The sequence below is a fragment of the Haemaphysalis longicornis genome, unplaced genomic scaffold (genome assembly GCF_048455015.1).
Source record: "Haemaphysalis longicornis isolate Haplotype H1 unplaced genomic scaffold, Haemaphysalis longicornis Haplotype H1 scaffold_5, whole genome shotgun sequence".
Taxonomy (NCBI): Eukaryota; Metazoa; Arthropoda; class Arachnida; order Ixodida; family Ixodidae; genus Haemaphysalis; species Haemaphysalis longicornis.
Window position 1 is genome coordinate 100,252,939 of NW_027526385.1, and position 12,259 is coordinate 100,265,197.

A 12,259-nucleotide genomic window follows, 5' to 3' on the forward strand; every position below is an offset into this window, starting at 1 on the left:
GTACATTTTGAGTTTTGAGTCCATTTTGAGTTTGAGTTCACTTTGAGTTTGAGTACATTTTGAGTTTTGAGTCCATTTTGAGTTTGAGTACACTTTGAGTTTGAGTACATTTTGAGTTTTGAGTCCGAGTGAGTTCTGAGTTTTGAGCTCAATGTGAGTTTGAGTTTGAGTGAGCGCAGATGTGCTGCTCAGCATTGAGTCTGAGTTTGAGTGAGTGGTGATTGGAAAAAAAAAATTGTGAGTGAGTTCGAGTGAGCCGCGCCAACTTTGCCGAGGTATGCATCGCACCGAAAGTACCTAGCTTGCAATTATCTCGGAACAGAGCAATGCATCCCGCTAAGCCTTATAAAAGCAAAACTGTTCACGCAGTCATTACCACAGCATTTTTACCTGATTCAAACATCAAATCTTTTATCGTAGACTGCCATATACACCCAAGGGTGAATTGGAGCACTAACCTGAAACAAAGGTTCTTTTCTTTTTCTCTCCAGAAGCAGAGCCGGAGTCCCCAGTCGATGTTCCCGACGGGCGCTCGGCCGGTGAGTTGGGGCCCTCCAAAAGGGGTATTCTCCGGTCTCGGGACTGTAAATAAAAAAACAATTCTAATTAACAGACAGCCAACCACCAAGAAGTGATGGCCAATTCCCTCGTTAGTGTGACTCCTAGATCCTCTTGCGAATGAAACGTATATGCTGCAAAAAAAGCTTGTGAAGTGAAAGCACTTCACAGTTAGGCAGGACTAAAGAAAGAGCCCCCGGAAAAAAATTGAAGTCAAATGGCAGTGCGTGCAGCAGCTGGTACATCAAATGTTTCACTACAACTACAATGGATTCACGATAATTCAAACTTTTGGTTACTTCAAACAAATTTTAAAAGTTCTGTTGGCCCGCTATGTTTTCAATGTATATTAAAGCCGTGTAATTCAAAACCGCTCCTTGCGTAAATTCGGTTAATTTGTACTTTTTGCTTGGCCCTGCCGGAAAACATTTCCCGCATTTGCCGCTTCTAACTGCATATTTTCATCCTTATATCGCCGACAGTCACAAATAAAGCCAACTGCCTGCATTCATGCGTCAAACCAAACTGCGAAACTTTCATGCAAAGGCAAAGCATTTGTTCATTTGTGATCTGTTTTTTCAGAAGTGTATTCTGAACAGCACTTCGGTGTTGTGTGAATGCTGTATTATTAAACATATGTGAATGTTTCATTACGTCGCCTCATGTTGTATTTATGAGAACTTCTGATAATTCAAACTTTGGATAACTCAAACAAAATCCTGGTGTTCCTTCAAGTTAGATCGCAAGAAGTCCTGCTCCTCAACCCACTCCTTCCATGCCGCAAATAACAGCACGGTCATGCAGAAGTGCTTAGTGGTTATGAACTAGCAGTAGCGAGAGTGGACTTGCTGAGAGAAGGCAAGGCAAAGGAGACATCACCCTCATCATCATCAACAACTCACCGTCATCACTGGCATGTTCTTGTCGACGAGGGCAGCGAGAGCATAGCTTGCCTTGGCGTGCTCCCCAACATAGAGGGCGGGGCTGAAAGCAGGGACAAATGCAGCAAACGGCTCGGGTGAATGCGATCGTACGGGAAGTAGCAAGTAGCTAGTAACAAGTAGCAAGTGCCTGAAGCTTGCTAATTAATGGAACAGATCAGAACAACTAACCAATTCAAAATCATTCCAAGTGAACACATACTCCATTGAATTCAAACTGAAAAAAAAAGTCGCAGGTTATTCCTAGAGTAAGCGCAATTATCATGTTATGCGCTAAGAGTTCAGACAGAAAAACAAAATAAATCTTTCCACTGCTCAGGTATCCAAGTTCCAGCAGCTTGGTAAGTGAGCAACAGCCTTAACTTTTGTCCCCACTATGGGCCACGACACGGGTAAAAAGGCTTAACATGCTTTAGCTGCCCTGATATTGTCGTGTCAACTAAGGTATCTTGCAGTTCAATAACGAAATAAGCTCACCATCATCGCAGTGGTAAATGGTGCTCAAAGCTACAAATCCTGCATCATCTGCTTCCAAAAGCTGTGAAATGCCCAACAGGCCAAAATGTGCTGCACCAGTGAAAGGATTGCATCCTTTCAGTCAGTGCTATCACGGCATGGCAATATATGTGTTATCAGCTAGCACCAAATGACATGTGTTTGTTTGTTATCACAGAGCATGCAAGCCCTTCAATGTAGCAGGATGCAACCTATATTTCCTTCCCATCTGCTCACGCAATCTCTGGCCATACACACATTACAACATCAGCACACTACACGCAGGCAAGCCGTAAGGCTGCTTGATGAGGTGCTCTCTTTTTTTGCACCACTAACAACCCCCATTCACCCCTGTCCTGAAACCGGGACAAACGCTCCTTCCACCCCAAATGTGCAAGAAAGCTCTACAGATGAGCTCCATTGACATACAGTTCACGCAGTAGATGCTAGATGCTATCCTTCCAGTGTTTTGCAACCATCATTCCAGAGGTCTCTCTTAAAAACATTCATCTTAGGGCTAACATCTAAGTGTTAGCTAAGACCGTCTGCAGACATCTAAGGGTGCAAGCTTCTGTTACGACGATAGTCTAAAATATACCTCCAGGTTTTACTACCAACCTGACCTGCACTTCCTTCACAAGACCACATGAGGGACGTGAAATTTCACGTAAGGAGGGCGCATGCCAACGCAATCAGCCCAAAAAACAAGCAACTGCACCAGAGCGGGCACTCACTAGAGGGTGGTGTGCTGCGATGGCTCCAGCAGGTTCTTGTTCCAGGAGGAGCGTTTGAGCCGGCCCGTGATGTCTTCGAGTGTCCGGTGGGCCACGGGGCGTGAACGGGAGGCGCCGCAGCGAGCCTTCCTCGCCCACATCGTACACCGCCACCACGGGACTCCCCAGCTCGCGCTCCCACAGGAAGTCACCTGGACAGCGATCCACACCCCGCAACAAGTCGCTAAAACAGCACCAGCTCGAACGAACGCGAGTGAGACTAATTGCTCTTTCCCTTGTGTACACTTCAGTTCACCGTACTCTCTTGTGTGCATCCTGCAGTTCACCATACTCTCCTGCATGTGTGTGGAGTCTACTGCATCCTACACTGTACTGAATTGCACGTATACTGCAGTTTACTGTATTCTCCTGCTGCACACACTATTCCCCTGGCAGCATAACGCAGTTTGTTGTATGTTCCAGTGAGCACTACATGGTTTATCCTATCCTCCAGTGTGCATTACGCAGTCTATCGTACGCTTATAAGCACTATGCCAGTCAGCTTACTGTATTCTCCAGTGTGCATGATGCTGTTCATCGCATTCTCCTGTAAGCATTATGCAGTCTATCGTATGCTTGTGTGAGCACCATGCAATTTACTCCAGTGTGCATCCTGATGTTTACATTATCCTCCTGTGAGCACTCTGCAGTTTACCTTATTTACCATGTGTACCCAGAAATCAATTGTACCCTCTCGTCAGAGTAAGCATATTCAAATATCCCCATGCTACAAGTCACCAATCGCATTCTGCTAAGACATGCCACTTTAGCTCGTGCTAGTTTAGTCCTCCAAGTATTACAAAGGCAATAACTATTTGCACGAATCTTAAAAAAAGAATGAACAACTTGCACTCACCTGTTTCTTTGCTGAATGTCAGTACCCGCCCACTTTCACTCGACGTGAAATGAGCCAAGTCTGCAATTCCCGTTGAGAGAAGAAAGCGATATAAGAATAACCTGGTCACTTCGGCTTAATCAAGGACAGCAGTAAACATTCCGGAAATGCAAGAAATTCACAACTGCCAAAAGCTCCAGAGGAGCGCTCAGAGGAACAAAATTTGGGGTTTCACACACCAAAGCTACTTGCGTGCTATGGGATGCACCCTAGTAACGAAAAGACCCGCATTCAGTTCGACTCTCCAGGCATTCCAGGCCCGCCGAAAAATCTCACACACACAGGTGCTTCTGCATTTCATCTCCACCATAATCATTGCTGGCATGGCTGGCAGCACTTTATGTGCAGCAGCACAAAGCTCTAACCACAGTGCCACAACTCTTGGGAACCATAGGCAAAAAGTGGTACAGATGGACGATCTAGTACCATGGATGTAATCCATGTTTGCAATTTACCACATCCTTGGCAGTCCCTATACCCCATTATCGGTTTCCAAGCAAAGCAACTATACACAAATCATACCTGCCAGATTTGCCGGGATGGCATTAGGGAGATCTTACTGGGGGGGGGGGGGGGGGGGGGGGGTAGTAGCTACAACAGAATGGGTAACTCTACACACATTTTTTTTATTTGCTTAACACATAGCAGGAAATGAACTGTTTCTTCGTCCAAACTACCAACAAGCTACACCACTCAAATGTTCGATGTGGCTTGATGCCGCCCTTTTCAGAAAGTCCTGAAAATAGTACTGCCAAGCGCAATACAAAACAGCAGGAACTGGACTGCTTGTTATTTCGTTTAAACTAACAAGCTACACCACTGGAGACTCGCTAAATCTTCAGAACCGCCGTCCAGAATGGCCGTGCTCGCGTGTAAATGAAAGCGGCGGCGGCGGCGGCGCTGCGTTTTTATAAACAGTAAACTAACAATGGGACGAACAGGTTCACCGTCTGCGCATGGCCAACTACGCTTTTTAAGCACTTCAAAGATAATGTTGCCAATTGGTGTCGCATTGGATTGCCAGGTATACTGCCCGCACATTTTGGCCAGACTGGGGAAAAAGATTTGGCCAAACGCGGGTGCGTTTTCGGGAGATTTTTGTTTCGGTCGTACAATCGTACAAAACCATGAAAATTCGGGAGTCTCCCGGAAAATTCAGGAAACCTGGCAGGTATGCGGATCCTCAGTCAGTAGAATGGCCCTGGGCAGTGACCACACTTCTCCACCACACTTAGAGGATGCGTAGTGAAATAGTGAACTGCACCTTCGACGATCACTTTGCTCATTTACAACTGTTCAGCATGTAAACAAAACACCTAGCCCATATTTTCTTGTTTCTATTTTACTGTAGAGGTCTGTCACACTGATTCATGCGACTTCTCTTTCACCTACTCTGTCGGCCTGTGCGAACATGGGTTTTTGGTTTTGAAGAAAACACAAAGCCAGCAATGATTTTTTTGGAATCGTTTCTGACAGATGTGAATACTATTTTCACATCAAAACTAGTGATAAATCATCGAAGACCCAGCGTAATAAAGGTCTGCAACCTTTGCCTTCACGTCAGCACCTCCGTATTAAGAAAAATTTATGATCGTATCACAGGAGCATGAGCTTTGGAAAGTTTAGTGTTGTTGTAAATGTCCTACAAAGGATGCCTGTCATCTGACAGACAGCTAATGCCTTGTTCGTCATAAAGGGCATGTTTCGCGCATGCTCTCAGCTGGAAATTTCTCATAATTAGTGGACGGAGGAAAATTACTTCATCTGAGTTTGCTAGAACAAGGTTTAATTGAGTACCGTTGAGTATACATCAGCAGTTTCACATTTCAAAGTACCCCGACAATTTCTCATCCTTTTGAAATACCACTATATGATTCAATCTCGAACAGAATAAAGTATTATTCGGTTCAATATTCTAAAATTTTGAATACTCGCACACTTCTATACACTGGCTACACTAGTCATACCCTAGCGTATGACTAGTGTAGCCTATGACTAGTGCATGACTAGTGTAGGTGTACACTACATTAGTGCAGTGTGCACTTCTATACACTGGCTACACTAGGATTGACCTTGCCCTTCCGACAAAGTTGTGCGCACCGAAAATAATTGCCTTAGTACAACTTTTGCCCTGCAGATGACAAGGAACACCAAAGCTAGACTCGTATAAAAATCAAATGAAATCATAGGTAAAAAAAGTTGAAAGAATAGAGGAAAACGACATTCAACACCTAAACAGAAAATAAACATATTCTAGGGGCAAAGCTGCGTCGACACAATGTACATGAAGGCTTTGAAAGACCGCACACAAACTGTTTCAGTCGTCGCCGACTGCTTTCAAACAAACCTGGCACTGCACGAATGCACATATGTGGAGAACGTTCTTGCTAGTACATCTGGTTTGGATATACCAGTACGCATGTTTAAGCGCGGAGCCCCGAGAGCAGCGTCGGGCACTTTTAAGAACAAGCACCGTCAACGCTTAAACATGCGTTGACAATCCTTTTATCTTCCGGGAAAGCCATTTGAATTGACAAGAAACAACAATGCCTCTTTTTCAGCTGCTACAAAAACTTATAAACACTGAGGAAACCAATCCGTCGTCGAGACATTTGCAGCAGCTGTTGTTATTCGAGCTGCATCCGCAGTAGACTGCAAACAGGCACGTGATGACGACTGCCCTCGCTTCTGTTATCACGAGAAATGTGGGTAGGAAAATAAAGACGGAGAAAATCAAGAATTGGAATAGGAGGCGTGCACAGCTGGCGAGTGACGGATGACTACAATGGCAGAGACCTTCGCCGCGTCTTCGAAAAAAAAAAAAAAAAAAAAAAGAAGACGACGAATGCAACTTGCCATATTCTTTGGCCAAATCCGGGGGTGTCTGGGCTGCGTAGTCGAAGAAGGAAGCGTTCCACCTGCATTGTCAAAACAAAGGCACACGTGTTGAACTCTGCGCACAAAATTTTCACACAAAAGCGCAATGTTGTGTAACACGATGCGCACTAGATACTTCAGTGATGCATTGCTAACAACGATGTGAGCTGTGCGAAATGAGAACTATGCATGAAAAAAAAAAGCAACATATCTCATCTCAAGCACCAATACTGTGACAATAAATTAAACGATTAAAAGAGGTGAGCTATGTGAAAGAAGTCGCGTAGAAGAAATGCACATAACGCATAAATGCACAAAAAAGAGCACAGAAAATAAAAACGCACAAAAGAGACAACAGAGAGCAAATTATTTTGTGGGGCTCCCAAAACAAAGGCAGTGGTACCACCACCGAGTTCTTGCGCGCATACTATCCCACTAACCCGTACAGACATGAGCACAACGTACACCTACGATGACTTTATAAAAAGAAAGACTCGTGAGGTTTGCTGAGAAAAAAAAATACGGTTAAGAAGTCACAGATGATGCATAGATGTCCACTTAGAGAAGCCACACAAAAGATGCCGTGACAAGCCGATATACATTACACTTGCAGCATGAACTCTGAGAAGGTCACTCAGCTTAGACGATATTTAAAAAGTGCAGGAAGTGCCGTTGAACTTGGAGTCTGTATGAACTGAGACACACATCTAAAGTTTGTAGGCCATTCAGTCGATGACCACGCGGCATTTGTAACCCCCCCCCCCCCCCCCCCCCCCCCCCACCGAGACATTTGCAACAGCACTACTATCGGGAAGAGCAACACATTTCAGCCTGCAAGTAGCTTTTAATTATGTGGCCGGTATGAGTACGTCAGCCCCGAAAGAGAAAGCTAATGCTGGCAAGCCATAGGAACACGCGACAAGCTAGTTAATTGTTGGCAAAATAGCAATTGAGAAATGTCATGCGGTGCTTGCGAAGCTATTTTCGATGGATCTGCAAGGCATTCATAGAATGAAAGTAAACAAACATAAGTTGCTTATACCCGAGCCACGTGTACACGAAAAACGACATTGTCTGAGGCCTTAAGATACCAAATGACATTACTATTTGGGTGGGCCGTGCTAGACGTGAAATGCGAAGGAATTAAATGTGTTAGGCATGATGGTGATAATGACCAAAAAGAGAAATGCACTCGTATTTTAGAAGTCTCTAAACTTCTTAGAAAAACTTCTTAGACGGGTCAAAAATGTTTTTGCGAAAGAAACGAGTGCTTTCTTCCAAAAGTGGCTTCAGCAGCTGACGTCGCCTGCCAGTGGTTGCCAAATCCGAAAGATTCAAAACGACTAGTAACACGATGTTTTGCCTTTTGCCGCTGTTTTAGTGAACTTTGTCTTCTTCAGAACTTCGCCACCAAGATTGCACAAAAAATCATCTTATTTTGAAGTTCATCTACATTTCCACGTCAACACTCTGGTGCCGAGAGTTTCGTTGGTTTCATTTGGTGCTCATCGGGTTCGAGGGTAGGCAGATTTAAGGCGTTCGTGAAGGCGAGTGAGTTGTGTGGAACTCCTTAAACCAAAAATGACATTAGAGCGAATGGCATTAGATTTTTGCGTGTAGCAAAAAATGAATGGCATTAAAACTTACGACATTAGGCACTTAATGTCATTTTTCATGTACATGTGGCACGGGTAATAGAGCAAGAGTTGTTAAATGGGGTCACCACTCACACAAGACAATGTTGTTGGAGTTGTTCAGTGTCGCCAATAAAAATTTTTAGCCAAAATAACTGCACAAGATGCATTCACAATAATTTAGCCTTTTTTGGTATTACTTAGAATGATTACGTGGTACCTACATTAACAAATAAGGCGTGATTGCAATAAATGAAAGGTAAATGCAAAAAGATAACGATTTTAAAGGAAAAATAACATATTTCACATTGTGCAGTGCAATGAGTTTAATTTCACTGTTTAAAATGGGATTTTACATGCTGAAGCTACCCCCGTCTCCGACGCCTTGTGTAGTAGAGGGCCACAGATGTTTAATACGAGTTAATATTTTAGCACATCAGAGTTTTTGTTGTTTGCCTCCATCAGGTAAATAGCCTCCACAGCCAAAACAAAGCCTCCGGCTTCATGCACAGCAGCACATCGCATTTGTCACTGAGGAACAGCCGTGGGCAACGCGCTCAGTTTCTCAGCTGTGAGCAATAACATTGTTTGACCTTTAGAAACTGAGAAATCCTGGCAGCTGCATGTTCTCGTTCATATTCCCACAACTGATAGTTTCACCCGACCTTTGTAAACAACAGCAACAAAAAATTTGCACCGCTGTGTCCTCCTATTAATATTCTTACAAGCAATAATTACATTCGTTCATAAAAATACACAGAGCAGCCTGCTCCCCAGCTGTGTATACTGGGAAAAGTGTAAACAGGGAATAAAAAAAGAAGAAGAAGAAAGTCTGAGGCATGGCTTTACATTGGTGCTACTAATGTTATTGTCAGCTGAATTTATCATCCACCAAAATTTTCTGGCAACTGAAATTCATAACCTAACTGTTTGACTGAAACTAATGACTGACTATAGCAAACCAAGTGAACTTACTGCACTCCTATTATAAGCACCTTTCCTCCTTACAAACCCGTTCATGGGGTGCAAACGTCCTCCCTACTTCATCCCTTAAAATACTTAAAGCAGGAATGAGCACTTAGGCTCCAAGTGCATCTACCCTGAAAACGTAGACTGCTTTTGCCACATTATTTTTGCTAAAGTGTGTGAGAGAGAGAGAGAGAGAGAGAGAGAGAGAGAGAGAGAGAGAGAGAGAGAGAGAGAGAGAGAGAGAGAGCGCTTAGAATCGAGGGGTGATAACTAAAGTTGCTTCGCTAACCTTTTGCCCGTCCCCCATCATGGGTATGTGTGCACGCATGTTTGAGGAACAGCTTCAGCCAATTCCCTCCTTCCCTTGCCATCGAGTTGACGTATGTAACACACATCACCTTGATGTTTCCGAAACACCAAACATCATAAGCCCAGCGATCCCAAGTGCAACAGCTGACGGCACGAAAGAGCCCACAACATTGTCTCAGCAAAGCCCACATCACAATTTGCTGATTGTGAGAGTATCCTGCCAATCCCCGAAAAATACTGTAGTCGCACGTTGCCTTGACATGCCTCAAGCTACTGAGCTGCTTGGCAATGAGAAAAATGTGTGCGGGCATGTGTAATAGGGATGCATGGACTATCCTGTGCCCGACATGCAATGTGTCACAATGACAAGCGTCATGCACTTGTGACGCAAAACATATTGCGTGACAAGCACACCAACTCTCGAGATGGGCAAAAGGGGGCACAGAGTGGCTCACCTTTTCTCACCAGTCTTGCTGTCGTACATCGCAATCTGAAACTCTGCACAAGAATAAACGGGGAGGGGGGGGGGGGGGGGGGGACGAAAAAAAAAAAACAGATTTTCGATAAATCAGTTTATGAAAAGCAAAATAAATACAGGCAGCAGACAACGTGAGCAGCCAAACAGAAAGAAGACGATTTCATTGCTGCCCTTACAAAAAGGGATTGAATGTTATAAAGATATCGCTGTTTCCATGAGCAATGCTAGAGAAACGTGACAGCTTTTGTAGCAATGAATAAGTACGTTGCCATCAATAACACATACAATCAATGGCATATTTCAAAAGCCACAGGAGGCCATACCACCAGCTACCATTCTTGAACACACACAACAAAGTCTCGAACTCCAGAAAATTCAGCAAAAAATCTCGCTAAAACAAAAAGAAAACAGACAAAAGGATGTGGCGAAGCCACTAAAGGTGTAAGTGCAAGGCAATACCTGTGCGGCCGACAAAAATGGCCTTTTCGTACGAGACTGGACAGATCTTGTCCGATCCATGAAAGGAGATGGTCTCCAGCTTGTCCCCGGTGAAGAAGTCGATGGCAAACCACACGTCCAGTTTCTGGCCTGGATGTAGCAAAAAGAACAAAACGAAAATAGACAGGCGATGATTAAAAACTATTAAAACACAGCTGAACTGGGCAAAAGAGAGTGCATTCGTATTTTTTTGCCCGTAGTAATAACCAACAACAATTCCAGGGCAGCCCACCTCTGCCCTTTTGATAATGAGTCTGGTATATCACTCATTAGACACAATGGTCCAAGCACACTTCTAAAAGCAATCTAAAGTGAAAACTACCCAGCTGAATGACTTCAGAAAATGCCACGGTTCATTTCATATCAATCTATACTTGCAATCTGCCTGCTGCAACAAATAACCAGAGAGAGAAATGCCACTAAACTCGAATTTTTTTTTCTTTTACGGCGTACAGACTTTTTTGCTATTGCATTTTCCCCCCTTAAACGCACGACTCCTCGAAAAATGCACATGATTTGGATAGAAGGTAGGCTACCCGTAAACCTACACGTGGTTTTGGGCCTTTCCAGTAAAACATGCGAGTTCGAAATCAAAACACAAAAAGATGAAAGAACTGGACGACACTAGCGACACTAGTTGACAGGAATAAGCAACACAAATATTTCAACTAAGCAGGAAAAGTGAAGGTTGAACAAATTTCTTTGGCTCCCTTTGCCCCTAGTCTGCCTTGCGCCATAAACATCCAATCATCATCATCATCATCAAAGGTTGAACAAAAGTGACTGCATAGATTGGGACAAAACAATGTGGACAGCACACAAAAATAAAACTAGCAGAGCAGTCACAGTATTCTTTGAAATTAAAACTTCTCGACCAGAAAAACACAACGCCCAAAGTCAATGAAAAAAAAAAGGCACAAGCAAGGTTGAGTTTGGGAACACAAGCTCACTAGCCCAACAGTTCATAAACGTAAAAAGAGCAAGTTAACATCTTTGCAACATCATCAAGCTTTTGTCCGTTTACATCTAACTATTTCTTGTCATTGCTATCATTTGTTTGCTGCTTTACAATTATCCTCAACTTTGATTTGTTTTTACCTAACTTTAAGGCTGCACATAACAGCTGGGCTTCATTATAAGCAGCATGGCATTTAGCGAGACCCCCAATGCAACAGTTACTATTTTTTCAACAGGGCAGCACATTCTTTCCGCATCCCGCAACAGCTGTGCAAAATAACTAGCACTGCTGATTGCGGGCCAAACTACGTCCTGACAGTTCTCGTCCTTGCTCCAGCATTTGGACACATCTCATTGCTGTCCATTTAAACAGAACGGTATACCTGTCAAGCCCGGCATGCACGGGACAGCTCTTGACTTCACCACTTGTAAGCATTTGAAAAACGCTCATCGTGAATGGAATCCCCTCAAACTGCTGAACAACAAACACGGGGGGAAATGTGGGGGTAACGTATGGTAGCAAAGAAACGTCAGCGGTGCAGGAAGTGTAACAAATTGGTGGTGCTTTGACAGGAACAGAATCTCCGTGCCCACACTTGCAAAGTCTGGTATTGGTGTTGTAACCAAAAGATGGCGGACAAAATGGCTGATGGTGCAAAAGGGAGGAAAAGTAAAGGAACAGAAAATTGGGTGAATTTTTGGCTTCGATAGAAACTTGAGAACTAAATCCAAGCCCTCTGGAATCTCAAACGAGCACGCATTCCCAGTGCCACAACAGCTCCATGGCTCTAGCTGACTAAAAGTGGACTCAGTCTTTGGACTTGGGACTGTGTGTTAGAGACACGTAACTAAGGCCTAGTACATGAGCAATCTGA

At 43.9% G+C, this 12,259-nt stretch overlaps 1 protein-coding gene across 1 annotated transcript in view; it reads right to left on the reverse strand.

Annotated features, from left to right (window-relative positions):
• The window catches only part of LOC144138625 (serine/threonine-protein kinase/endoribonuclease IRE1-like), a 59,021-nt gene that overhangs the window by 36,760 nt on the left and 10,002 nt on the right, over positions 1-12,259 (reverse strand). Inside the window, 8 exon segments of the mRNA XM_077671009.1 lie at positions 459-582; positions 1,461-1,542; positions 2,729-2,826; positions 2,828-2,919; positions 3,624-3,683; positions 6,519-6,580; positions 9,907-9,949; positions 10,389-10,517. Of these exon segments, the coding sequence (XP_077527135.1) occupies positions 459-582; positions 1,461-1,542; positions 2,729-2,826; positions 2,828-2,919; positions 3,624-3,683; positions 6,519-6,580; positions 9,907-9,949; positions 10,389-10,517 (690 nt within the window).